The sequence below is a fragment of the Panthera onca genome, chromosome E3 (genome assembly GCF_046562875.1).
Source record: "Panthera onca isolate mPanOnc1 chromosome E3, mPanOnc1 haplotype 2, whole genome shotgun sequence".
Taxonomy (NCBI): Eukaryota; Metazoa; Chordata; class Mammalia; order Carnivora; family Felidae; genus Panthera; species Panthera onca.
This window is the reverse complement of record NC_138354.1, coordinates 10890790-10916241: the sequence shown is the minus strand read 5'-3', so window position 1 is coordinate 10916241 and position 25452 is coordinate 10890790. Positions and strand designations below refer to the sequence as shown.

Here is a 25452-nt window from a genome sequence, read left to right as displayed (position 1 = left end):
CTATAGCTGTAAATGCATGTATGTATATATTTTTGTGTACACAAACTCCCCCCACACACGGATTCCTAAGCTGCGTCCACTGGGAAGCAGTAACCTCCCAATGGCAATGGACGCACCTCCCACCAAGATACTGACATCTTGAGATCATTCTCCTCAGAAAGGACCCGGGGTTTCTTGGAACGGTTGACCCTAGGGCTGGATTAGAGAAAGTGCGAGGAACCTTGACCACCTTGTACTGCAAGAAAGGAAGTTGTGAAAAATTATGGCGAGGGGCGTCTGGGTGGCTCAGTCGATAAAGCATGCAACTCTTTTTTTTTTTTTTTAAATGTTTATTTATTTATTTTTGAGAGACAGAGAAAGAGAGCACAAGCAGGGGAGGGGCAGAGAGAGAGGGAGACACAGAATCCAAAGCAGGCTCCAGGCTCTGAGCTGTCAGCACAGAGCCCGACCCGAGGCTTGAACCCACAAACTGTGAGATCATGACCTGAGCTGAAGTTGGATGCTTAACCTACTGAGCCCCCCAGGCGCCCCATGCAATTCTTGATCTTGGGGTTGTGAGTTCCAACCCCACGTTGGGTGTAGAGATTACTTAAAAAGAAAATCTTAAAGAAATAATAAAATAAAATAAATAGTATGAAATACCAAAGCATCATCTGTAAGAAAGCAACAATTTAAACAGTCATCAAGAATTTTTAAGCCTGTGGCACCTGGGTAGCTCAGTAAGTTGAGCATCCCTTTTGGGCTCAGGTCATGATCTCGTGGTTTGTGAGTTCGAGCCCCGCATCAGGCTATGTGCTGACAAGCATGGAGCCTGCTTGGGATTCTGTCTCCTATCTCCCTCTCTCTCTGTGTGCCCTTACCCTGCTCACTCACACACACCCTTTCTTTCTCTCTCTCTCTCAAAACTAAATAAATTAAAAAAAAAAACAAAACTTTTAAATCTGTTTCTCCCTGTTCTTTGTGGAGTATGAGCAGAATGTTTGCCATCTGCTAGCTAAACTTCATCTTTCTTGGATTTTTATCTACATTTCCTTAACTAGACTTAGCATTTTCCCTTGCTTCTACAATCTTTGATCGTTTATTTTTTGGATTAGCTCTTTATAAGTCAAATACAACAAGGTTTGTCATTTGTCTTGCAAACAGCCATTCCCTGTGTCTCACATGTGCTTTGACACATTTTGGCTGACCTTGTCATCCTTAATGTTTAATTCTTTCTTAGTCAAACGTATTGCTTAGAAATCACTCAAAGGACTACTAATTTTTTTTCTAAAGGCTTTAATTCTAAACTCTTATTATATCTGGAATTCTTTACAAAGTCACATCAAACTATCGGTATTTTGTTTCCCGTTTTCTAGTTGATTCTCTGGTGTTCTACATTCATAATCACACGTACAAGTCAATGGTGCCCTCCACTTTCTAATTACTTACACCTCATACTTGTACTGGTTTTTACTAGAATTCTGGTAAGAAACTGGTGAAAAGCTGCCTCTCTGTTTTACAAACAGTGCTTCTGGTAGTTCACTCTTAAACACAATGATGGAGGGGGTGTCTGACTTCGGCTCAGGTCATGATCTCATGGTCTGGGGGGTTCCAGGCCCACACAGGGCTCTGCGCTGACAAAGTCTGTCTCCCTCTCTCTCTGCCCCTCCCCCACTCACACTCCGGCTCTGTTTCTCTCTCTCAAAAATACATACACATTAAAAAAAAATTCAACACAACGATGGGCTGGCATTTACAATTATGTATGACAGCCTGACACATCAGGTTAAGGATTTCCGCTGCCTTTTTATCATCTACTCAGATGATATATTATTTCTGGTTATTTCAGTAACATGAGAAAGGGAGTTTAGAGATTTTCTAATCTCATCCTTACGTTCCTAAGTGAATTTTAAGTCTGAAATTCACTGCACAAGGTAATTTGTTTTTAAAGATTTTTTTTCTTTTTTTAAGGAATCTTTCTACCTAATGTGGGACTCGAACTTACAAGCCTGAGATCAAGAGTGGCACACTGTAACAGCTGAGCCAGCCAGGAGCCCAGGATAATTTTTTCACCAACTTGGGAGGATGGTGAAAGCCCCACAATGACAAGTTCTGCAAGCGTGAATGTGATGTGACAAAACTGACAAACGGCTTCCATCCCCTGCAGGAGATCAGTCTGAAGATGTCACTTTTTAGCAATGATACAAAACTACATTTTACACAATTGAAACTTTTGGACCCCAGCTATAGCTGACGCTCAGGTTATAGTTTACGTTATGTCTTCAATACGAAAAAGCAGTAAATGTCCATTTTTTGTTGCCAATCACCAAAGCTAATCATTAAATATACTCTTAGTAATAATACAATGATCTTTTAAAGCTATGTATTATTTTTTAGAAGATATTTTTTTTTCAACGTTTTTTATTTATTTTTGGGACAGAGAGAGACAGAGCATGAACGGGGGAGGGGCAGAGAGAGAGGGAGACACAGAATCGGAAACAGGCTCCAGGCTCCGAGCCATCAGCCCAGAGCCTGACGCGGGGCTGAACTCACGGACCGCGAGATCGTGACCTGGCTGAAGTCGGACGCTTAACCGACTGCGCCACCCAGGCGCCCCAGAAGATATTTTAAAAAATGGGGGGAGCACCCGGGCGGCTCAGTCAGTTGAGCATCCAACCTCAGCTCAGGTCATGATCTCACAGCTCATGAGTCTGAGCCCCACGCTGGGCTCACTCCTCTCAGCCTGTCAGCACAGGGCCTGTACAGATCCTCTGTCCCTGTCTGCCCCTCCCCCGCTTGTGTTCCCCCCAAAACAAACAAATAAAAAATAATAAAGTTATGTATTATTTTTAAACACAAGGTTGCTGTCATTCATAGAACCAGAGTAACAAAAAAATCCTAACAATAAAATTGTCATCAAGTCAGGAAGAGCTGTATGTCTTATAAACAGGCAGAACCACTTGTGCCCTAGAAATGGGACATGGGGAGAAGCAAACGTTAATTGAAATATCCAAGACCATGCTCAGTTCTGAAAGTACTCGAACAATAAAAATCAACTTAAATATATGGTAAAAGTGGGAAAGGGGAAAAAAAAAAAGTATTGAAGATAGTAAAAAAATTATATCCTCATTTTCCATATGTTAACAGATAATAAAACCAAACCTTAAAACGACAGGAGATAGAGTGTACTATTGGTCTAAGACTGGGGGGCATCTGAGTTCAAGGAAACAGAACTGAAGGCACAGAAGTACACCTGGTCACACGCTGTCTGACAGGTGCTGAGGCAATCCAACGAAGAAACAAGAGCTTTTCAACAGATGCTGGGGCGGCAGGGTAGTCCACACACAAAAGGATGAAATCAGACCCTTCCCTTCCCTTCCAACAAGCACAATGAACTCAAAACAGATCTTAGGCTTAAACATAAGAGTTAAAACTACACAATTCCAGAAAAATGCAGTAAGTGAGAAATTCTTCATGACCTCAAGTTAGACAAAGATTTTAGGTTTCCTAGGGGTAACACCCAAAGTAAAAGTGATTAAAGAAAAATCTGAAAAACTGAACTGCATCAAAATCAAAGCAGTTTTAAGGCTTTAAAGGATACCGGTAAGCAAATGAAAAGAAAAGCCAGAGCAGAAAAATATATTTGCAAAACATTATTTCTAATTTCAAAAATCCAGAATATATAAAAGAACTCTAATAAGTAAGAATTAAAAAAGAAAGAGGAAAAAAAAAAGGAGAAAGAAAAAAGAACGAAATCTTGCCATTTGTGACAACATGGATGGACGTAGAGGGTATTATGTTACATGAAATAAGTCAGAAAGACAAATACCATATGATTTCACTTCTATGTGGAACTAAAAAACAAAACAAATGAGTAACAAAAAACCAACCAGACTCAAATACAGAGAACAAACTATTGATTGCCATAGCAGAGTTGAATCAGGAGATGGGCAAAGTAGGTGAAAAAGATTAAAAGGTACAAACAGTTATAAAATATACACGTCATTGTGATAAAAAGTACAGTATAGGGAATATAGTCAATATTATAATAAGGTTGTATGGTGACAGATGGGACTATATTGAATAATGTATAGAAGTATCGAATCACTACGTTGTACACCCGAAACTAGTAACACTGTATGTCAACTCTACTTCAATAATAAATAAATAGATAACCAAAAAGAAAAAAAAAAAACAACATAATTAAAGAACAAGCAAAAAAATTAAAAAGACATTTCATCAAAGGTAATATATGAATAACTAATGAGCACATCAAATGATGTCCAACATCATTAGGAAAACGCAATTAAATGTGTTCTGTTTGCTTGTTTTTTACTGTTTATTTATTTTTGAGAGAGACAGAGCATGAGTTGGGGGAGAGGGGGGACAGACAGAGAGGGAGACAGAATCCGAAGGAGGCTCCAGGCTCCGAGCTGTCAGCACAGAGCCCGACGCGGGGCTCAAACTCACAGACCACCAGATCATGATCTGAGCTGAAGTCGGACGCTCAACCGACTGAGCCACCCAGGCGCCCCAGGAAAATCCAATTAAAACCACAATTCTAGGACATTCTGGAAAAAGGAAAATGATGAAGACAGTAAAAGGATCAGTGATGGATGACCAGGTGTTAGAGAAGACAGACGGAAGAACAGGCAGAGGACAGGGGAGTTTTAGAGCAGTAGTACTATTCTGTATACTATAGTGCGGGATAACATTCATCATACAGTTATCGAAACCCACAGAATGCACAAGACTGAACGCTAATGTAAACGAAGGAGTCTGGGTAATAATGGTTCATCATTTTTAATACCAATGTGACACGGGATATTAATAGTTTGGGGGGAGGTATTGCTATGTATGTGTGGGGGTAGAAGATACATGGAAACACTCTGTACTTTCGTTCAATTGTCGTGAACCTAATAAAACTGCTCTAAAAATAAAATACCTATTTACAAGTGCACAAACAAAAAAATAAACCCCACACCCATACACAATGAGACACCACTTCATATTCACTAGAATTGCTATACTCAAAAAAGAGAGACAATACCATGTGTTGCCCAAGATATGGAGAAAGTGAAACCTCCAAACACTGCTGCTAAGAACATGCAGCCACTTGGGAAAAGAATTTGCCAGCTGCTTAACTAGTTAGGCACAGAGTTACCATAGGACGAGCAATTCACTCCCGGGTATCTACCCAAGGGAAATGAAGACATTTTTTTCTACACGAAGACAAATAGGAGTATTCCTAACCATAACCATCCATGTTATTCGAGACAGCCAAAAAATGGAAACAACTCAAATGCCCGCCAAACGGTAAATGGATAAAGAAATGGTAGTATATGCATACAATGGAATAACATTCAGGTATGAACCCTACAACTATTGTCGAAGATGATGAGGAGTAAAAGAATCAAAATGCAGAACACCACATATTGTATGATTCCATTCATAGGAAATGTCCAGCTAAGCCTACAAAACCCAAAAAGTAGACTAATGGTGGGAACAGGGCTTCTATTTGGGCACCAGCTTTCCATTTAGGATGACAGAAATGTTCCAAAATTAGACTGTGGCAATAACTGCAAAACTCTATAGATGTACTCAACACCACTGAATCTTATACTTTAGGGCAGGTGAATTCAATGGCACGTAAACTGTATCTCCATAAAGCTATCCAAAACTATCTATATAGAATAACACTAAAAGCATGACATTTAAAAATAAGGAATTCAGGGGTGCCTGGGTGGCTCAGCTGGTTAAACACATGACTTAGGCTCAGGTCCTGAGCTCAAGCCTCACATCAAGCTCCCTCTTGTCAGCACAGAGCCTGCTTTGGATCCTCTGTCTGCCTCCCTCTTTCTGCCCCTCTCCCCCACTCATGCTCACCCTCCTTCTAAAATAAATAAATGTTAAAAAATAAAATAAAATAAGGAACTCAACACTCAAACCAGCTTAGAGTTAAAAGCAGTCTCCTTGGAGGGCAGAAACAAGAGTGCAGGGGAGAAGGGACAGTAAGAGGACATTTGATGGGTTTGTATAAAAAGCACTGTAGAACCAGCTGACATTTTACACTATTATTCCTATATAACTGGGGGGAAAACCTAATAATAAATTTTGTTTACAAATGGGTAATTAGCAACAAACTTCTGGGTAACACTTAGTAACTCAACTTTTTAGGTGTTAAGCATAATATGTCTAACACTTAAGAAATCATGTCACCGGTGGAATAAATTTGTTCTGTCTGCTTCTCATCAAAGCATTATCGGAAATAATGCGTCAAAATACAACCTTCTAAGTTAAGGGAAAGGTTTCCTTACTTAAATTTCATAGAGGACTCTAAAAGCACAAGTACATACCAGAATCTTCCGTGGGCTCAGTTTTCACTTTGATGGGGCCACAGCTGAAAAGAAAAGAAGGCAGGATAAAGCAGTGCGCAGGTGCGGGCGGCCACACAGCAGTCAGGTCCTCACGTGACTAAGCTCAACGCAAACCTGACTTAACTTTAAATGTACGTATTTATTTCTTTGCATATATAACTTGTCAACTGAATTTAGTACTTTAATCCCAATCAATTTTTGGGTACAACAGTATAATAGTAACTTGCAAATTCCACTGTACTACAAGGCCCTCCTATTCCCCATGTAGTTATCAATCTATCACATTAGCTTCCCCCAGGAAGTACTTGGTCAGAAACTGCATTTTCATAGGACCCCAAATCAATCAGTTGAATATAAAACATCAAGATATGTGATATGGTCCTTTTTAATATTCTACTACCTCAAATTCCTAAAGACTAAAAACCGCTATGGCATGGAAGTTTATTCGTACTGATGAACTATGTTTTACCTTCCACCTGGAGATAGCATTGACCTTTCAGCGTCTGTTACCATCACACGACCACCTATGTACAAAAAAAAAAAGAAAAGAAAAATGAGATTCAGGTTTTTCGCACACTTTCAATATGACTAACATTTCCAAAGGTCCTGAGCAGACAGTAGGGGAGGAGGGGTGCCCACAGCTCTGGATCAAGCTGGAGGGAGTACCCGGTGACTCCACACGACAGTGTCCTTTGTCCTCCCCTGTAAGGAAAGGAAGTGGGGTGACAATCCTGACGGCGTTCATCCCCTCACCGGCCAGCACCCTCCCCGACTTAAGGAAAAAGCTCCTATTTTTACCGATGCAATAAAGAAAAGCAATGTACTATTACCCTGCCAATGTAGAAGAAGCCTCTACTGATGCAGGAGTGCTGACAGAAAGTTCTATCATGACTCCATTTGGCTCACGAGGACTGGAAAGCTGTGACTGGCTAACAGGTACAGGGTTTTTATTTGGGGGTGACGAGAATGTTCTGGAATTACATGCTGGTGACGGTGTCCATCTTGTAAAGATACTAAGACCCATGGAAACATACACCTTACAACCCTGAATGTTACATATACTAAAAAAGCATGCATTTTATGTTTGAAAAACATAAAAAGGAAACAAGAGAGATGGATGCCACCGCATGTTGATGAAAAAGTCGAGTAACCGGAGTGCTCTCCCTTCTGGCGGGAACGGCCAGTGGAGTAAATCTTGCTGAAAACCAGTTTGGTGCTTTCCTAAAAAATTAAATACATAACCACCATTTGCCACTCCAAATTTAGGTATTTACTGAAACGTATGCTCGTATAAAGACGTGCCTTCAAACATTCACAGCAGCTTTCTTTATAATTAAGGCCAAGATATGGAAACTCAAATTTTCATGGGCAAGTGAATGAGTAAACAAATTGTGGTATAGCTATACATTGGAATACTAATCAGTAAAATAATGAACTACTGATAGAAAGAATAAGGATCAATCTTAAAATAAAAAGCAAAACAAGAGACGCCAAGGGGGTTCAGTCAGTAAGCGTCCAACTCTTGTTTGCAGCTCAGGACATGATCTCACAGGGGTCGTGAGGTCGAACCCTGCATTGGGCTCTGTGCTGTAGCAGGGAGCCCGCTTGGGATAGTGTCTCTCTGTCTCTGTCTCCCTCTCCCTCCCTCCCTCTCCCCCCCATTGCCTCCCTTGCTCACACTTGCTCTCTCTAAAAATAAATAAACATTAAAAAAAAAAGGAAAACCAAAAAAGTACCTACTATGATTCCATTTATACTTAAAAATCTAGAAAAGCCAGGGGCGCCTGGGTGGCTCAGTGGGTTGAGCATCCAACTTTGGCTCAGGTCATGATCTCACAGTTCGTGGGTTCAAGTCCCATGTCGGGCTCTGTGCTGACAGCATGGAGCCTGCTTGGGATTCTCCTTCCCTCTCTCTCCCTCCGCCCCTCCCCCGCTCATGTGCCTGTTCCCTCTCAAAATAAATAATTTTAAAAATCTGGAAAATACAATCCCATTACAATCTCAACTTTCTAATTACTTTGCAAGTTGGTATGATAAAAAAGTTGGTATACAAACCCACCTGCTTGCACCACTCAGTATAAAATATCCTATAGAAACATAGTTTAGGGGCACCTGGGTGGCTCAGTTGGTTAAGTGTCTGATCTGACTTCAGCTCAGGTCATGATCTCACAGTTCATGAGTTCGAACCCCACGTCAGGCTCTGTGCTGACAGCTCAGAGCCTGGAGCCTGTTTCGGATTCTGTGTCTCCCTCTCTCTCTGCACACCTCTCCTACTCACACTCTAGCTCTCTCTCAAAAATAAACATTAAAAAAATTTTTTTTAAAGAAACATAATTTAATTAACAACCAGGCCCCAATGTTTCAAAAGAAGTTTCTAAAACAGAAGACTTCAAAAAATACAAGTGGCAGATTAAAACTAATCTAGAACACTTCAGGGAGAAAAATATCAAGAAAAAAGTCGAAGCTTTAATTGAAGAAAGACAATAAATCTTTTCTCTCTCAATCTTAAGAGGGACATCTACAGAAACCCCACAGCTAACAAATGGCAAAAGCCTGAATGTCCTCCTCCTCATGTGGACAGGGCGATGTCTGTTATGGTCACTTCCATTTGATACCGTGTTGGACATTCTTGCTAGAAGCACAAGATCAAGAAATAAAAAGCACTCAGACTGCAAAGATGTAAACCGTCCTGATTCACACATACAAGACCCACTATGCAGAAAGCCAAGAAACAGGCAGAAGAAACAAAAATGCCAAAGAAATTCTGGGGAGAAAGGTCAGTCTTTTCAACAAACCGCTGGAACAACTGGACAGCCACGGGCACAAAAGCTGAATTTACACCCTTACCATGCGCCGTAATAAAAAATTAGCTCAAAACTAACCGCAGGGGCACCTGGGTGGCTCAGTCAGCTAAGTATCAGACTCTTGATTTCAGCTCAGATCGTGACCTCAGTTTGTGAGGGTGGGCCTGCCATCGGGCTCTGTGCTAACACGGAGCCTGCTTGGGATTCTCTCGCTCCCGCTCTCTCTGGCCTCCTACCCACTGAGTGCACTCACTCTCTCTCAAATAAACATTAAAAAAGAAAACAAGAAAACACAAAACTGACCTAAATGTAACAACTAAATGTAACAACACAGGCTATAAAAGTGACAGAAAAAAACACGACACATCTTCACAACGTTGTGTTAGGCAACAATCTTATATACAAGATCAGAAGCACAAGTGATAAAATAAATTGGGCTTTGCAAAAATTAAAAACTTTTGTTCCTCACAGGACACTGTCAAAAGACAACTTGTCAAACTGGAGAAAATCTTTGTATCAAAAATATGTAAGAACTCTTACAACTCAATAATAAAAACACAAACAACTTTGTGGAAAGGACCCGAACAGACCTTACTCCAAGGAATATACAGAATGGTCAATAAGCACATGAAAAGATATGCAACATTATTAGCAATTCGGGCTATCCCAATCAAAACCACAATGAGACCACTTCACACCCACGAGGATGGTTAAGAACGCAAAGTCACTAACAAGTGTTGACAGGGACGCGGACAAACTGGAACTCTCAGACAGTGCTAGCAGGAACATAAATGGTGCAGGCACGGTGGAGAGCAGTGTGGCAGTTTTTTTAAAGCTAAATGCAAAATCAGTCTATGACCCAGCCATTCCACTCGTAGGTATATATCTCTAAGAGAAATTAGAGTACATGTCCAGACAAAAACTTGTTCAAGTATGTTCACAGTAGTAACAGCCAAGTGGAATCTACTAATCTAATGCTCAACCAACCCGTGACTGGATAAACAAGTGGTATATTCATCCATAGGGATACTTAGCATTCAGCAAGAAAAAGGAAATAACTACTGATATACCCAACGATCTGGATGAGCCTCAACTGAATTATGCTGAGTGAAAAAAGATAATCTCAAGAGGTTACATTCTGTAGATCTAATTTATGTAACATTCATGAAGTAACAGAGAAGAAGATAAAAATATTCTAAAATTAGATTGTGACAATGACTGTAAACTTTTTAAACTTTATCACCGTAAATTTACCAAAGCCCACTGAATTGGATGCTTGAAACAGGCGAATTTTATGGCATGCCAATTATACCTCAACAAAGCTTCTAACAACTTAATCTTTTCATCATGGTAAGAATAAAACAAAGGTTACTTAACAAAAAATAAAATATATTGGGTGTGTATATATTATTTTGTCCTTTCTTCCTTGTACTGGTTAAGAGGTCGCCAATGATAATGGTCATTTATTTCCAAAAGTCTCAAACAAACCTGCCTCCAAAAGGCACCAGTCTCCTAAAAATCACTTTGCCCTTCAAATTCAATGGCTTAACCTTCCCCAAAGGAAGTTCTGTTGAAATCCTCCTCGCTCTTCAAGGACCCATCTTAATGCCCTCTCCAACTCAAAAGCCTTCCTGGGCTATAAACAAATCCTTCTTACAACAAACTTGCAAAGCATTTTCTTTAGCTATCCCTACACTGTGCAGCTATGCTCTTGATGTAGTGACTTTATGGGCTTTTTATCTCTTTCCTTTAAAGCTCAAAAGCTTTAATGCTTATGCACAGTTGTGTATCCCATCCCCACCCAATCTTATGCTCACTAATTCTGTGCCTGATCAATGAACACTAGATAAATTAAGCCATCCTCTTAATTCTGGCTAATGATGGCAGATCCAGTCTATGATTGAACATATTGCCCACAATAAAACCTTGACTATGTCATTAAAAAAGTAGCAAAGCAAGTCTCTACTTTTTCAGCTCAGTGACCTTTCATTGGTTTATATATAACACCCCACTCCAAAAGGTCTTATGTCATATTCTCAAAGAAAAAAGAGAAATTAGTAAAACGTGTTAAATTTGGCCCAAAAGACAGTTTAGGAAGTATGAGTAAGCAAAATAATCACTTACCTAGGTGCTTCTTTGGCTCCAGGAAAGGTCTGTATTAAAACAAAACAAAAAACTATACATGAATACACAAAATTACTGTAAACCTTAAATTTAAATGACTTCTACAGTAAACAAGAGTTTTTAAAATATATGGGGTGCCTGGGTGGCTCAGTCAGTTAAACATCTGACTGCGGCTCAGGTCATGATCTCACAGTCCATGGGTTCAAGCCCTGCATCAAACTCTCTGCTGTCAGCGCAGACCCCGCTTCAGATCCTCTGTCCCCGCCCCCCCTTTGCCCCTCCCCACTCATGGACACGCGCGTGCTCGCTCTCTCTCGCTCTCTCAAAAATAAAGAATTAAAAAAAATTTTTTAATATATTAAAATAAGGTGAATATTCAACTTTATATGAATAAACTCTTAATGGGCAAGGGAGAAAGTACTTTACCTCTTAATAATAAATGAAATTCCTGCTTTGTTCTCTAAAATCCATTTCAAGGTAGCAAGATCATAGTTCTCGGGGTGTTTAAAGGCAACTCCTTCCGGAAGCCCCTGCACAACCACAGCTGACTGATCTCGTAACATCTTCTCATATGGAACAGGAACCACTGTTGATTTGCCTAAAGCTTTCCCTGGGGGTGAGGGACAGGGGTGAGGCAGAAAGAAGTAAACATCATTCAATGTTAAGATTAAAAAAAAAAACCATCATTAGTTTATCATGGCTTCACAAACGGCATTCATACTGTTTTGTAATATCTGACTTCAAAGCGACTTCAAAATATCAAGAGGGCCCTATTCCCATGTTAGAATTTCTAAGCCTGAAACATATCCACAAGAGCAAAATAAAAAGTATATAAAATATTTATATAAAACCTACACAAAATGAAAAGAACAATAGCTCATTTCTTCCACTATTGTCTTTCTTTACAATGGCCTTGCGTTGTTATAACATGATCTTTTCATATCCAATTCAGCACCAGAACATGGAAGCCTGACAAATCCAACTGTTAAAAATATCCGGCGATGCTTTGCCAATATTCTCATCAAAAACTTACTACATAAATACGATCGCCATTCACAACGAAGTGTGTTCTAGCATTTTTGTGTGCGGACATCAGGCAGTAAGCCCAGAGATGCTAGAAACCCCATTCCCCAGAGATGAATTTTACCTACGGCCTCACAGTGTAACTGGTATCCTCTCCCTCTGACTGTTTTTCTTAAGAGCTTTGTTTGCCGTGTGATTAGGTTAACAAAAAAGGGGGGATCGGTGAGATCAGCACATAAGTCAAAAACAAACAGGTCTCTGGGTGATTATGAGGTGTTAATGTAGGTTCTCTGGTGGGGGGGCGGCTATGCATGTATTGAGCCAGGGGCTACACAGTAAATCTACCTTCCTCTTCCTTTTCCTATAAACCTAAAACTGCTCTTGAAAAGAAGAAAAAGAAAACAAAAAACCCTACCCCACAGCTCTAATAGGTGCATTTGCTTATTTCTGGGTTCTAGTTTGAACCAGAACTAGAAAGTGAGATCATTCCTGATGTTACCCCAAGAGGTCTGGGCAGTCTGTCAAGGTGTGCTGTACGAGTGTTAAAGCAGTTACACCATCTACCCTTTACATAATGTCTCTTTTAGAAAATGCAAGTGTAGAACATTACCATAGCAAAAGCAGAAATAGTCCTCAACTGTTTTCCTGAGCGTTTCAATCTCTACAGCGTCTACACTCATCCGATTTGCTGGGGTTGTAGATTTCATCTTATGCATCTCTGCAGCCTTTTCCTCTTCTTCAACACCTGTAAAGCAATTAATGACATAAAAGGCTCATCTCCACTACCTTAATACCTGGCTTTCAGTAGGAGTATTTTGTCCTAGGGGTACCTGGGTGGCTCAGTCAGTTGAATGTTGGACTTTTGGTCTCGGCTCAGGTCATGATCCCACGATTCAGGAGATTGAGCCCTCGAGCTCCGCACACACAGCATGGAGCCCGCTTGGCATCCTGGCTCGCTCGCGCGCTCGCTCGCGCGCGCTCTCTCTCTCTCTCTCTCTCTCTCCCCCCTCTCCCTCTCTCAAAAATAAATAAACTTAAATTTTTTTTAAAAAGAGTATTTTTTTCCTATATTCTTTGTTTCTCGCTTTATTTTATTTTTGTCAAATTTTTAAATTCTAGCTAGTTAACATACAGTGCAATGTTGGTTTCAGGTATTTTTTTTCTATATTCTAATATTTATGATTTGTTATAAAAAGACAGAAAAAAAGGGATGAGGGGGAATTTAAAAATAATTAAGCTTGGCTGGCTTAGTCAGTGGAGCGTGCGACTCTTGGATCTTTTGGACTGGTGAGTTTGAACCCCATGCTGGGCACAGGGCTTACTTGACAGATAAATATAATTTCTTAAGCTTTAAAAATAAAAACATAAGACATAAATGGCTTGAATAAAAATAGTAAGAAATGATCATCATCTCTGAAATAAGTGTTGCTATAACTAAAAATTCTGTAAAGTAAAAATTAACTACTAGTAGTTTTAAAAAAGACACGTCTTGGGGTGCCTGGGTGGCTTAGTCGGTTAAGCGTCCGACTTCGGCTCAGGTCATGATCTCACGGTCCGTGAGTTCGAGCCCCGCGTCGGGCTCTGTGCTGACAGCTCGGAGCCTGGAGCCTGTTTCAGATTCTGTGTCTCCCTCTCTCTGACCCTCCCCTGTTCATGCTCTGTCTCTCCCTGTCTCAAAAATAAATAAACATTAAAAAAAAAATTAATAAAATAAAATAAAAAAGACACGTCTTTAGAGTAATTTATCAGCTACAAACTTGAATATGAGATTATCATCACCACAAGACACAGTCCAGGTTGGAAAAGTCTAACACATAACCACCTGTGTGTGGCTAATGAACACCTGCAATGTACCAGTCCAACCTAAGATGTGCTGTAAGTTTGCAATACATACTAGATTTTGAAAACTTAGTACAAAAAAAGAGTACGCAAAATATCCCAGTCATAGTTTTTAGGTTGATCACATGTTGAATGATAATGTTTTAAATAGACTGGGTTAAACTATAACCAGTAAATAAATTTCCCTTGTTTCTCTTTCTTATGAATGTCGTAACTAAAAAATTTCAAATTCTAGGAGTGATTCGCATCATATTATTTTTCCTGGATAGTGCTTTTCCAGCCCCTGGGAAAGACAAGTCTCCCCCAAGAATTTCTAAAACTGACTCATAAACCTACTGATTAGGTTACAGAAGACCACTATTGATCCTTATCTGCAAAATAGATTCTATAAACAAATATTATGCACTCAAGAATTACATCCGAAGATTATTCTCTGGAGCACTGAATTACTGGTAACAAAAAGAAAGTATGAATACTAATAGGCAGGGAGTACAGTTTGCAACTGAGGACAAGTCCCCCTAATGCTTAGCTCTAACCACTGGAGAACCACATAAGCAAGGCAGTGTAGGGAACGGGAATATAAACACAGCTGCCAGGGGGATTATAGTATTCATGGGACAGATGGCAGCTGATACACACATAATCAAAACATTATTACTATAAACTTAAACACACAAACATAATCGAAGCCTTAAAATTCTCAAAATGATCAGAAATAATGAAAAAAAAATTTTTAATGAATTATACTGCCATAAAGCTTATAAAGATTATAGTGGGGGTGGAGGGAGGCATGCAGTGGAGAGAAGATATTTTTTTTTAAAGGACTAAAAATACAATTGACAACTGAAATTAATAAATTAAGAAAACTAATTTTATTCACCCATGATCCACTCAATTTATCATGAATTGGATCTAACTAGATAATGGAAATTTAAGTTTGGCACTTAAAGATATATACTTAGGAGGGGCACCTGGGTGGCTCAGTCGGTTAGGCAGCCGACTTCAGTTCAGGTCATGGTGTCCCAGTTGAGTTTGAGCCCCGCATCAGGCTCTGCGCTGACAGCTCAGAGCCTGGAGCCTGCTTCGGATTCTGTGTCACCCTCCCTCTCTGTCCCTCCCCTGCTCACAGCCTGTCTCTGTCTCTCAAAAATGAATAAACGTTTAAAAAAAAAAAAGGATATATACGTATATTAAATGCCTATAAACAGACATCCCCACCATTTTGTTCTCTTTCCATGTTGAAGTAGAAGCTATATCATTGAGTCAACATAAAACCTGTGGACAGCGTTAGGTTAAACACAGATACAGAAGGGGCGCCTGGTGGCTCAGTCAGTTAAGTGTACAACTTCAGCTCAGGTCATGATTTCACCGCTCGTGAGTTCAAGCCCCGCATCGGGCTCTGCTGGCAGCTCAGAGCCTGAAGCCTGTTTCCAGTTTTGTGTCTCCCTCTCTCCCTGTCCTTCTCCCACTCACGCTCTCTTTTCTCTCAAAAATAAGTAAACGTTAAAAAATATATATATTAAAAAAAACAAAAACAGGGGCGCCTGGGTGGCTCAGTCGGTTAAACGTCCGACTTCGGCTCAGGTCATGATCTCGCGGTCCGTGAGTTCGAGCCCCGCGTCGGGCTCTGTGCTGACAGCTCAGAGCCTGGAGCCTGTTTCGGATTCTGTGTCTCCCTCTCTCTCTGCCCCTCCCCCACTCGCTCTCACTCTTGCTCTCTCTCAAAAATAAAAAAATAAACATTAAAAATGACTAATAAGGGGCGCCTGGGTGGCTCAGTCGGTTAAGCGGCCGACTTTGGCTCGGGTCATGATCTTACAGTCCGTGAGTTCGAGCCCCGCGTCGGGCTCTGTGCTGACAGCTCAGAGCCTGGAGCCTGTTTCGGATTCTGTGTCTCCCTCTCTCTCTCTGACCCTCCCCCATTCATGCTCTGTCTCTCTCTGTCTCAAAAATAAATAAACATTAAAAAAAAATTTAAAAACAAAAACAAAAACACAACACAGATACAGAAACTGTGGGTCTGTGAAAGGCCATAGGTATTAACATCTTACGGCACTTTTCTCTACTGCATTTGTGCCAGTATCTAGTAAGTTCTCACCGACTGGATGAACTCCCAACTGGAGGATCCCAAAACTCACTGAGGACTCTGACCAGCTGGTTCCACTAAGAGAATCAGAGACCTAACTTTGCATTGTGCTTACACGAATTTAATGCACACTGAAAGACCTGTTTTGAACACACCAAATATCTATCAAGAAAACAAATGTTATTTAAATAAGAACCTTAAATCAATTCAAAATTTCTCTACCTTCTCTCTTTGTGCCACTAATCCAAAGTAATGCCGAGAAAGGAACACAGAACAGTACACATTCACCATTTTTCTCACACTCTTCAGTAAAATTTACCCTTATATATTACCATGCCTGTGATTCATTTGGAGCACGTCTCTGTAGACATTTTATTTTATTTTATTTTATTTTATTTTATTTTATTTTATTTTATTTATTTATTTATTTTTTTAATGCTTATTTTTGAGACAGTGAGAGACAGAGCGTGAACAGGGGAGGGGCAGAGAGAGAGGGAGACACAGAATCTGAAACAGGCTCCAGGCTCTGAGCAGTCAGCCCAGAGCCCGACGCGGGGCTCGAACTCACGGACGGTGAGATCATGACCTGAGCCGAAGTCGGACGCTTAACCGACCGAGCCACCCAGGCGCCCCTCTGTAGACATTTTAGAACATCCTTTTAGTATAAATGTCATTCTGCTTTAGGCATAATAAAAGTATAATACTTACAATATTTTACAAAATCTTTCTGAAAATCCTTTCTGGTGTTGACAAAAGCACGTCCTCTCTCGGTTCCAACGACAAACACATCTGTTTCATACACTGCGATACAGGCCACTTCTGCCTTGGACTTGGCCAATTCTTTACACTGAAATACAAATAAGCAAACCTTATGTTACATACAGGTGTTTAAAAGTACTATTTCTGCTGGATGAATAAAACATCTCACTTCAACTCTTACTACAGAATCTGGAATTAGATGAAGTTCCTAGTTTCTGGCTTAGATAATCACATAAAGAAGAGAGTCACCATTTTTTACAAGTAGCTCTCTTTCTACAGTTTTGAACCCCAATTTTAAACAGGAGAAAGCAGAATTTTTAAGAAAACAAGGCAGAAATCCCTTGCAATCTGTTACAGGCCAAATCCCCGTGAAACAGACTCAGATTTGCACACGGGCTTACTGGTGGGTACTCTCAATAGCAACACCCGTGAGACGTGAGGGGCACCGAACTCGGCACAGGCACAGGGAGAGCTGATCACTGGTGCAGCTGCATCAGGGGAGCTCCAGAGCTGGGATGCTCCCCCCCAAAGAAAGGGGAGACCTTGGGCAGGGGAGCCTCGAATGCTCACAGCAGCTGGGGGAATTAGTGCCATCAGTCCTAAAGGGAAGTTGAAGCCACATCACAACATCTACCACATAATGCCAACTCCACAAGTATCTCTGTATGAATATACACAATGGGAATCGTGTTGGGCGAGTATATTTTTACTAAGTAGGGCTTCTCCTAAGTACATTCCTATGAAATTAGAAGTTCTTAAAAATCTTAAAAACTTCTATAACATTCCATTTTATGGATGTACAATAATTCATTTAGTACTAATATTATTGGAAATATCGGCGATTCTAAGTATCATTCCTTAAAATAACACTGAAATAATAATCCGGGGACAAAATAGAAACAAGAGTCAAAAAACTTTCGACTCTGAAAGCAAATACTTCTAAGGTTCTCAAAACCTACTGCAGACTGCTAAGAAGGTTCTATCAGTTTACGCCCCCATCTGAGCTTCTACAAGAGCGAACTCACAAAAATCTCAAAAATGATACAGTGTAACATTTCAAGAAACATTTTAAAAGGGTATCTTAGTATAATCAATAATCCACTAATTAGCTAGTATCAAAATTAAAGAGTATTGTACCTTAGATATTTTTCTATAAATTAACATATACTCTGCTTATTCTTCTATGTTAGTAGTCTGTTTCCCTACTGATGCACAAAAGTACCTCACTTATTTTAGGCACAGAAAAGCTGTTTATGAAATTAAATATACAATTATATATTTTTTCTTCTGGTTTTTAAAATTTGCCCTGATATATTATTTTTTTTACTCATCTAGAATTTCAACTTGGTACGTAATAAACACTTGAAGTTTTTTGGGTTTTCTTTTGGTTTTTGTTGTTGGTTTGTTTTGTTTGGACCAAATACTCTATGTTCTCAGTATCATTTGTTGCAAACCACAGCTTTCCTCTATTTGGTTTTTATTTACACAAGGACCATTCCCTAATTTCTTAAATAAAAATGATTTGCATAATACTGCTCTACAACATTATCATGTATAATTTTAAAACTACTGAGATGATCAGATATCTTTTGAAATATAATAAAGTCACAGTGCAGAACTTCTGACCTAGAGATGAGCCAACAATTGTTCTGAGCATGAAGAATAACGCCATCCTATAATTTCGTTATGTTATATTTACATGAGATATACTGTGGCTGTTCACCCAAAAGGAAGTGTTATTTACTTACTTAGGTATGGACAGGGTGCTTGCCTACTCCACTATCCACACTTAGTTGGACATTCCTGTCACCAAAGGCAGTATTTATGAAATGGCAAAGCAAGATGCATGTACAGCCCAAGGATTAGATCAAAGAAATCTATGAGCCAAAGGAAAGATGAAACTGACCTATACACCTATAATGATACTTCATAATTTACAACCAGGAATGTGAGGAGGAAATAAAGGCTGAGAATAATGAAATGACTTTGCCTAAGAAAATTATAAAGACAGTTTAAAGGAAGAGAATGGGTCCTATATGACCATGTTCTTCTACGTACGGTATAGTATTAAAGAAAATTATTTTAATAAACAGAGTAGAATTTAATCTCTAACCTATCATTTAACATTACAGCCACAGGGGCACCTGGGCGGCTCAGTCAGTTAGGCGTCTGACTCAATTTTGGCTCAGGTCATGATCTGAGGGTTTGTGGGTTTGAGCTCTGCATCGGGCTCTGTGCTGACAGTGTGGAGCCTGCTTGGGATTCTTTCTCTCCTCTCTCTTTACCCCTCATTCTGTCTCTCTCTCTCAAAAATAAATCAACATTTAAAAAAGAAATAAAACAGGGGCACCTGGGTGGCTCAGTTGATTAAGCGTCCAACTTCGGCTCAGGTCATGGTCTCATGGTTTGTGGGTTCAAGCCCCACATCAGGCTCTGTGCTGACAGCTCAGAGCCTGGAGCCTGCTTCACATTCTGTCTCCCTCTCTCTCTGCCCCTCCATGGCTCACACTCTGTCTGTCTACCTCTCTCCCAAAAATAAACGTTAAAGGGGCGCCTGGGTGGCTCAGTTGGTTGACCGGCCGACTTCGGCTCAGGTCATGATCTCACGGTCCGTGAGTTCAAGCCCCGCGTCGGGCTCTGTGCTGACAGCTCAGAGCCTGGAGCCTGTTTCGGACTCTGTGTCTCCCTCTCTCTGACGCACCCCCATTCATGCTCTGTTTCTCTCTGTCTCAAAAATAAATAAATGTTAAATAAATAAATAAATAAATAAATAAATAAATAAATGTTAAAAAAAAATTTTTTTTTTTAAGTAAATAAAATAACATTATAGCCACAAACGTTGGCTGCTTTTAGGAACACAAGGTAGAAATAAGTTACGTTCAGAAAGTAACAGTATACAGCCACTGAACAGATACTAAACTTTCTGTCTTTAAGGAAATTATTTTTCAAAATTCTCAAATAGTACAAAGAAGGAAAATAATGCCTTAAGGCGGGGAGGGTAACCAACCCACCAATTATTTTATACTGACACCTGTGAGATTAAATGCTATCTAATACTAGTCAATAACTAGGCTGGAAAATACATAGCCTCCTCCTACTTAGAGTATACTATATTTAATTTCAACATCAGAAAATACCTAAGTCTGATGCATAGAAATCTGCAGGCTGAAATACTATGTTTCTAGCTATAGTTCTGTAAAAACGTGATTAAGTTGTATTACTACCATCACAGTAATACAAAAATACAGCAAAAGAAGAATACTTAATAGTTTGCTATAATTAAGTATACGATACAGGTTTCTTAAAAATAAAGAGCTAGGGGCGCCTGGGTGGCTCAGTCGGTTGAGCGTCCGACTTCGGCTCAGGTCACGATCTCGCGGTCCGTGAGTTCGAGCCCCGCGTCGGGCTCTGGGCTGATGGCCCAGAGCCTGGAGCCTGCTTCCGATTCTGTGTCTCCCTCTCTCTCTGCCCCTCCCCCGTTCATGCTCTGTCTCTCTCTGTCTCAAAAATAAATAAACGTTAAAAAAAAATTAAAAAATAAATAAATAAATAAATAAAGAGCTAACACACTACATACGCAGTAAAAGGCGGTAGAGTAAGGTGCACTGTGGGTCACAGCACATATGAACAGAAATAGTGAGCAGGCTCTCAGGGCCTCCATATCCTGCCAGTGTTCTTTATACAGATACAATAAAACACCAGCACCACCCTAGAATATACAAACTCACTCTGAGTGGCTCCAAATATTACACATAAATTCAAAGCCAATGCTTGCAAAACAAGATATTGCCTAAGATATTGGTAGGTAAACAATTGCAATTGAATGTAAAACATAAAATATTGACCGAAGTTAAGAATATTCTGAAACATGGTAACAAAATGATTTGAAAGGCTTAAATCCGTAATTATTATTTAAGCAAAAAACCTCTTCTTTTCATACCAGAAAGCGTACTATATGTTTACAAAAACAAATCAGTCTCACCCACCGGCTCAATCCTATCCAACTATAAAAATTTTATAGGACAGTAAGGCCATCTCACCATGGACTCAAGAGCAGACATAAGGAACGTCACCACCATCCTGCTCTCCGAGGACTCCTCATCTTCGACGGGCAGGGTAGACATTGCTACTTGGGCCATGATCCCTGGGAAAGCAGTAAGAAAGTGAGCGGCAGAAATTCACAATGTTCTTCTAAACATACGTTCAGAGCTGGTGAGGGTCCCCCACAGATGGCCTCATTTACAGTTTTCTTGCCTGAGAGAAAACATAAGGCTCAGAGACTTGAGTATTTGAGTTGTCAAAAACTCCTACCCTCTAAGATAGAAAATCTATCCCCTAGCTGTCCCACTAATTTCCATAATATGTCGGCATAACCCCCCAAAATAAATTCAGATGTCACCCACAACCAGTTAAAATCTCTCCCAAGTGAGAGTGAGAGGAGACTGTAAACTCCACAACCCAGTGACAGTTTACGACAGTTCAACACAGGACGTGGATGCAAAGCGGCGTTCGTCCCAGGCCCACGCTGAGTGGGTACAGCAGACTGACGCTGTGGAAGAGAATTTCTTCTTTCTTACTGAGGAAATAGTTTGCAGGACAAACGATATCTAAGATTCCTTTATAATAAGCCTATCGGTCTCTTTGGAAAACACTTTCTGATACTCGGGTATCAGCAAGGAGCCTCAGCGGAATCTGAAACACTGTAAAAATACAACACATAAACACCAAATAGCAAATGTTGGCGAAGATGTGGAGAAAGCGGAACCCTTGTGCACTGCCATTAGGAATGTCAAATGATGTTCCACGGTGGAATACAATTTGGCAGTTCCTGGAAAAATTAAACAGAATTATCATGACACGGTAATTCCACTTGTGGGTACATACGCAGAAGAACTGAAAGCAGGCACTCAGCTGGGTCTACACCCATGTTCACAGAAGCATCACGCACCACAGCTACACAGGCGGAAATGACCCAAATGTCCACGGTCAGCTGAACGGATGCGCAGATGTGATACATCTATACGACGGAATAGAACTCAGCCTTAAAGAGGAAAGAAGGTCTGAAACATGCTACGACGTAAGTGAACCCTGAAAATATTCTTCTATGTGAAATAAGCCAGACGCAAAAAGACAACTGTTGTGATTCTACTCACATGAGAGACCTCGAATTCGTCTAATTTGTAGAGACGGGAAGTAGAACGGTGGTTGCCAGGGACCAGGAAGACTGAGTGGCGGGGACTTATTGTTAGTGAGCATAGTTTTAGTTTGGGATGATGAAAAGCTCTGGAACTAGATACTGGTGATGATTGCGGAACAACAATGAGTGCACATAATGTCAGGGAAGTACTTTTAAAAATGGTTAAAATTGGAGTGCCTGGGTGGCTCAGTCGGTTAAGCGTCCGACTCTTGATTTCGGCTTAGGTCATGACCTTGCAGTTCATGGGTTCGAGCCCCGAGTCAGAGCCTGGAGCCTGCTTGGGATTCTCTCACTCTGGCCCTCCCCTACTCAGGCTGGGGCCCACACTAAAGTAACAGAGCACAGATACTTAGGAATTAAAACTTGACAATGAAAGACAGTAACAAAAATAATGACTACTTATCCCTGGACCTGTGAACAAATAGAAGCAATTCTGTTTTCCAAAACAAGATCTCTGTCTTGAATGGAGATGGAGTCAAGAAAAGCAGCATTAAGCAAGAGAATGGTTAGAAATCATTTTCCCTAACAGCTTTGGTCCCATTCTTACCTCTTAGACAAATAAGTTTTTTTTTAATTTTGGTTAATGTTTATTTTTGAGAGAGAGACAGTGCAAGCAGGGGAGGGGCAGAGACAGAGGGGGACAGAGGATCCGAAGTGGGCTCTGTGCTGACAGCAGAGAGCCCCATGTGGGGCTTGAACTCGTGAATCATGATATCAGTACCTGAGCCGAAGTCAACGCTTAACTGACTGAGTCACCCAGGTGCCCCTCGGATAACTAAGTTAAAGTAAATTTATATTAAAATGTGGTTCAGTCAATAGGGCGCCTGGAACTCAGTCGGTTGGGCATCCGACTTCAGCTCAGGTCATGATCTCGAGGTTGGTGGGTTCAAAAGCCCTGGGTTGAGCTCTGTGCTGACGGTTCGGAGCCCGGAGCCTGCTTCGGATTCTGTGTCTGCCTCTCTCTCTGCCCCTCCCTGACTTGTGCTCTGTCTGTGTCTCTCAAAAATAAATAAAAACATTACAAAAAAAAATTTTTTAATAAATAAATAAATAAATAAATAAATAAATAAATAAATAAATAAAATGTGGTTCAGTAAAAATGGACAACAAAGGTATATCATTTGCCATAGTCAGAACATTCACCTAGGATATACCGTCATTATTTCTCATAGTATTTCTTCATAATCTCAACTTTTCATTCAATTCTCCAGCAAGGGAAAGAGGAGGTATGTTCTCATTTTACGAATGCAGTGATGTGTCAAGGTCATATAGCCACTATCAGTGCCAGAACACAACACTAGGACAAAAGTTTCTGCCCACTGCTATTTCCACTATTCACCCTAAATTGCTGGAAATCTGTCATGAGGCCATTCGTGTTCAATGAGTGTTAAGAAACAGGAGACAGAGGCCACGCCGACAGCCCTGTGGGGGTGCCACACGCGACGAGAGGTCCTATCTCATTACCAGAACTCAGGAGGCATGTTCAGAACAGCAATGTTCAATGGGAAGAACGTTGGAGGTGACCAGTCCCGTCAAGCTTGATGGGGAAGGATGAATTCTGTTTGGGGCTTTCTGTTCTCAAGAAATGTGTGTATATCCGCATTACAACAGAAATTCTCTGAATTGTTCTCTGTCCGCCCCAAGAGGTCATTTCCCTGGATAGCTGAGTCAAGACTACTCAAGGAACACTCCCTGGCACCCTCCCTGGGCAACCGCTGCCTTTCTCTCCTCTTTCCCAGAAAGGAACTGCCATCACATAGCGGCATTAACGACAGATACCAGGGACACACGCCAGGCCAGGCTGCTGACACAAGCTTATGGGACAGGAGACGTGACAGTCACTGTAAGGGAGAAAGAGAGGACAAAAGCAAAACAGAAGTATTCACAGAACCTAGAAAAAAGAACTTCACAGGAGACGGTGTTCCCATAAAATACTTGAGCAGAACCCATGTAGTCTTTCTTCTTGCTTTATTTTATTTTTTTTTTTTTAAATTTTCTTTTTTCAACGTTTTTTATTTATTTTTGGGACAGAGAGAGACAGAGCATGAACGGGGGAGGGGCAGAGAGAGAGGGAGACACAGAATCGGAAACAGGCTCCAGGCTCCGAGCCATCAGCCCAGAGCCTGACGCGGGGCTCGAACTCACGGACCGCGAGATCGTGACCTGGCTGAAGTCGGACGCTTAACCGACTGCGCCACCCAGGAGCCCCTCTTCTTGCTTTATTTTAAAAAGGGTGTGTGTGTGTGTGTGTGTGTGTGTGTGTGTGTGTGTCACTAGAAATGAACAATAAAAAAAAGCACCACTGAAAGCAACTAAAATAGGGCAGTTAGCTCTGTGCTCAAGGAATGCAAATAGGCATATTTGTATCTCTGAATTTCATTAGTGATATTCTCTGGAACAAAAAGGAAAATGAACAAAATAATCATGTACTCCATATGACAGTAAATACAAAAACAGAATGGATCCCTTTGAGTCTTTTATATACAGGCAAGGAAGAAGAACTGACCTAAGACAATTCATAGGGCGAACCCACGTTAGACAAGAAAATGACTTCTGGTTTCTGGATTTGTAACCTGTGTTCACTCCCCACTGTATCTCTGATGAGGTCTTAGTAAAGGAGGGGTGGTAGACAGAAAAAAGGTGATCACTTTATAAGGCAGTCATCCAAGGCAGAAGACCAACGGTCAAGGAACAACCCAGTGGGTGTCCAATACTTAGAGATGTACTATCCGTACTATCCAATATGGTAGCCAGTAGCCACATGTAACTATTTTCATGAAAAACTAAAATTCTGTTCCTCAGTTGTACTAGCTACCTTTCAAGAGCTCGGTGTCCACATGTAGCTAGTGGCTACTATATTGCAGATCACAGAACATTTCCGTCATCACAAAAACCATACTGCTACAGAGATTACACCATGTCGCATAAGTCCATCTAAGCTTATTTGTGAGAAGTAATTCTCATGACCCCTTGAGCCACCATGGTGGTACCTGTAATTTCTCTGGTAGGTGTCCTGAGAGGAGGAACACAGAAGTACAGTTTTATGATACGTTATGATTAAAATGCCCATGAGACAGCAGGGACATAGACTCTCAGGATAAATTACTAAAATTCCAAGGAGGCTAACCCCCTATCAGGGCAATGACCTTGCCTCCATGATCAGCCAGCATCATCTACTTGCCACATTACATATTCTTATAGCATAAATTCTTCATCCCAGCTATGTAACAGCCCATCAAAATGGAATCATAACAATTTCTCTAA

The 25452-nt window shown here is 40.6% G+C and overlaps 1 protein-coding gene across 6 annotated transcripts in view; it reads right to left on the bottom strand.

Moving 5' to 3' along the window:
- GTF2I (general transcription factor IIi) overlaps positions 1-25452 on the bottom strand; it is a 108473-nt gene that overhangs the window by 61216 nt on the left and 21805 nt on the right. For all 6 annotated transcript variants that reach the window (XM_060649150.3, XM_060649148.3, XM_060649151.3 and 3 more), the window contains exons 2-8: positions 21032-21135; positions 16941-17079; positions 12918-13052; positions 11711-11894; positions 11285-11313; positions 6826-6880; positions 6336-6379 (exon numbers count right to left, since the gene is read on the bottom strand). In XM_060649150.3, the coding sequence (XP_060505133.1) occupies positions 6336-6379; positions 6826-6880; positions 11285-11313; positions 11711-11894; positions 12918-13052; positions 16941-17079; positions 21032-21130 (685 nt within the window). In that variant the 5' untranslated portion in view covers positions 21131-21135. The remainder of the gene's footprint in view (positions 1-6335; positions 6380-6825; positions 6881-11284; positions 11314-11710; positions 11895-12917; positions 13053-16940; positions 17080-21031; positions 21136-25452) is intronic.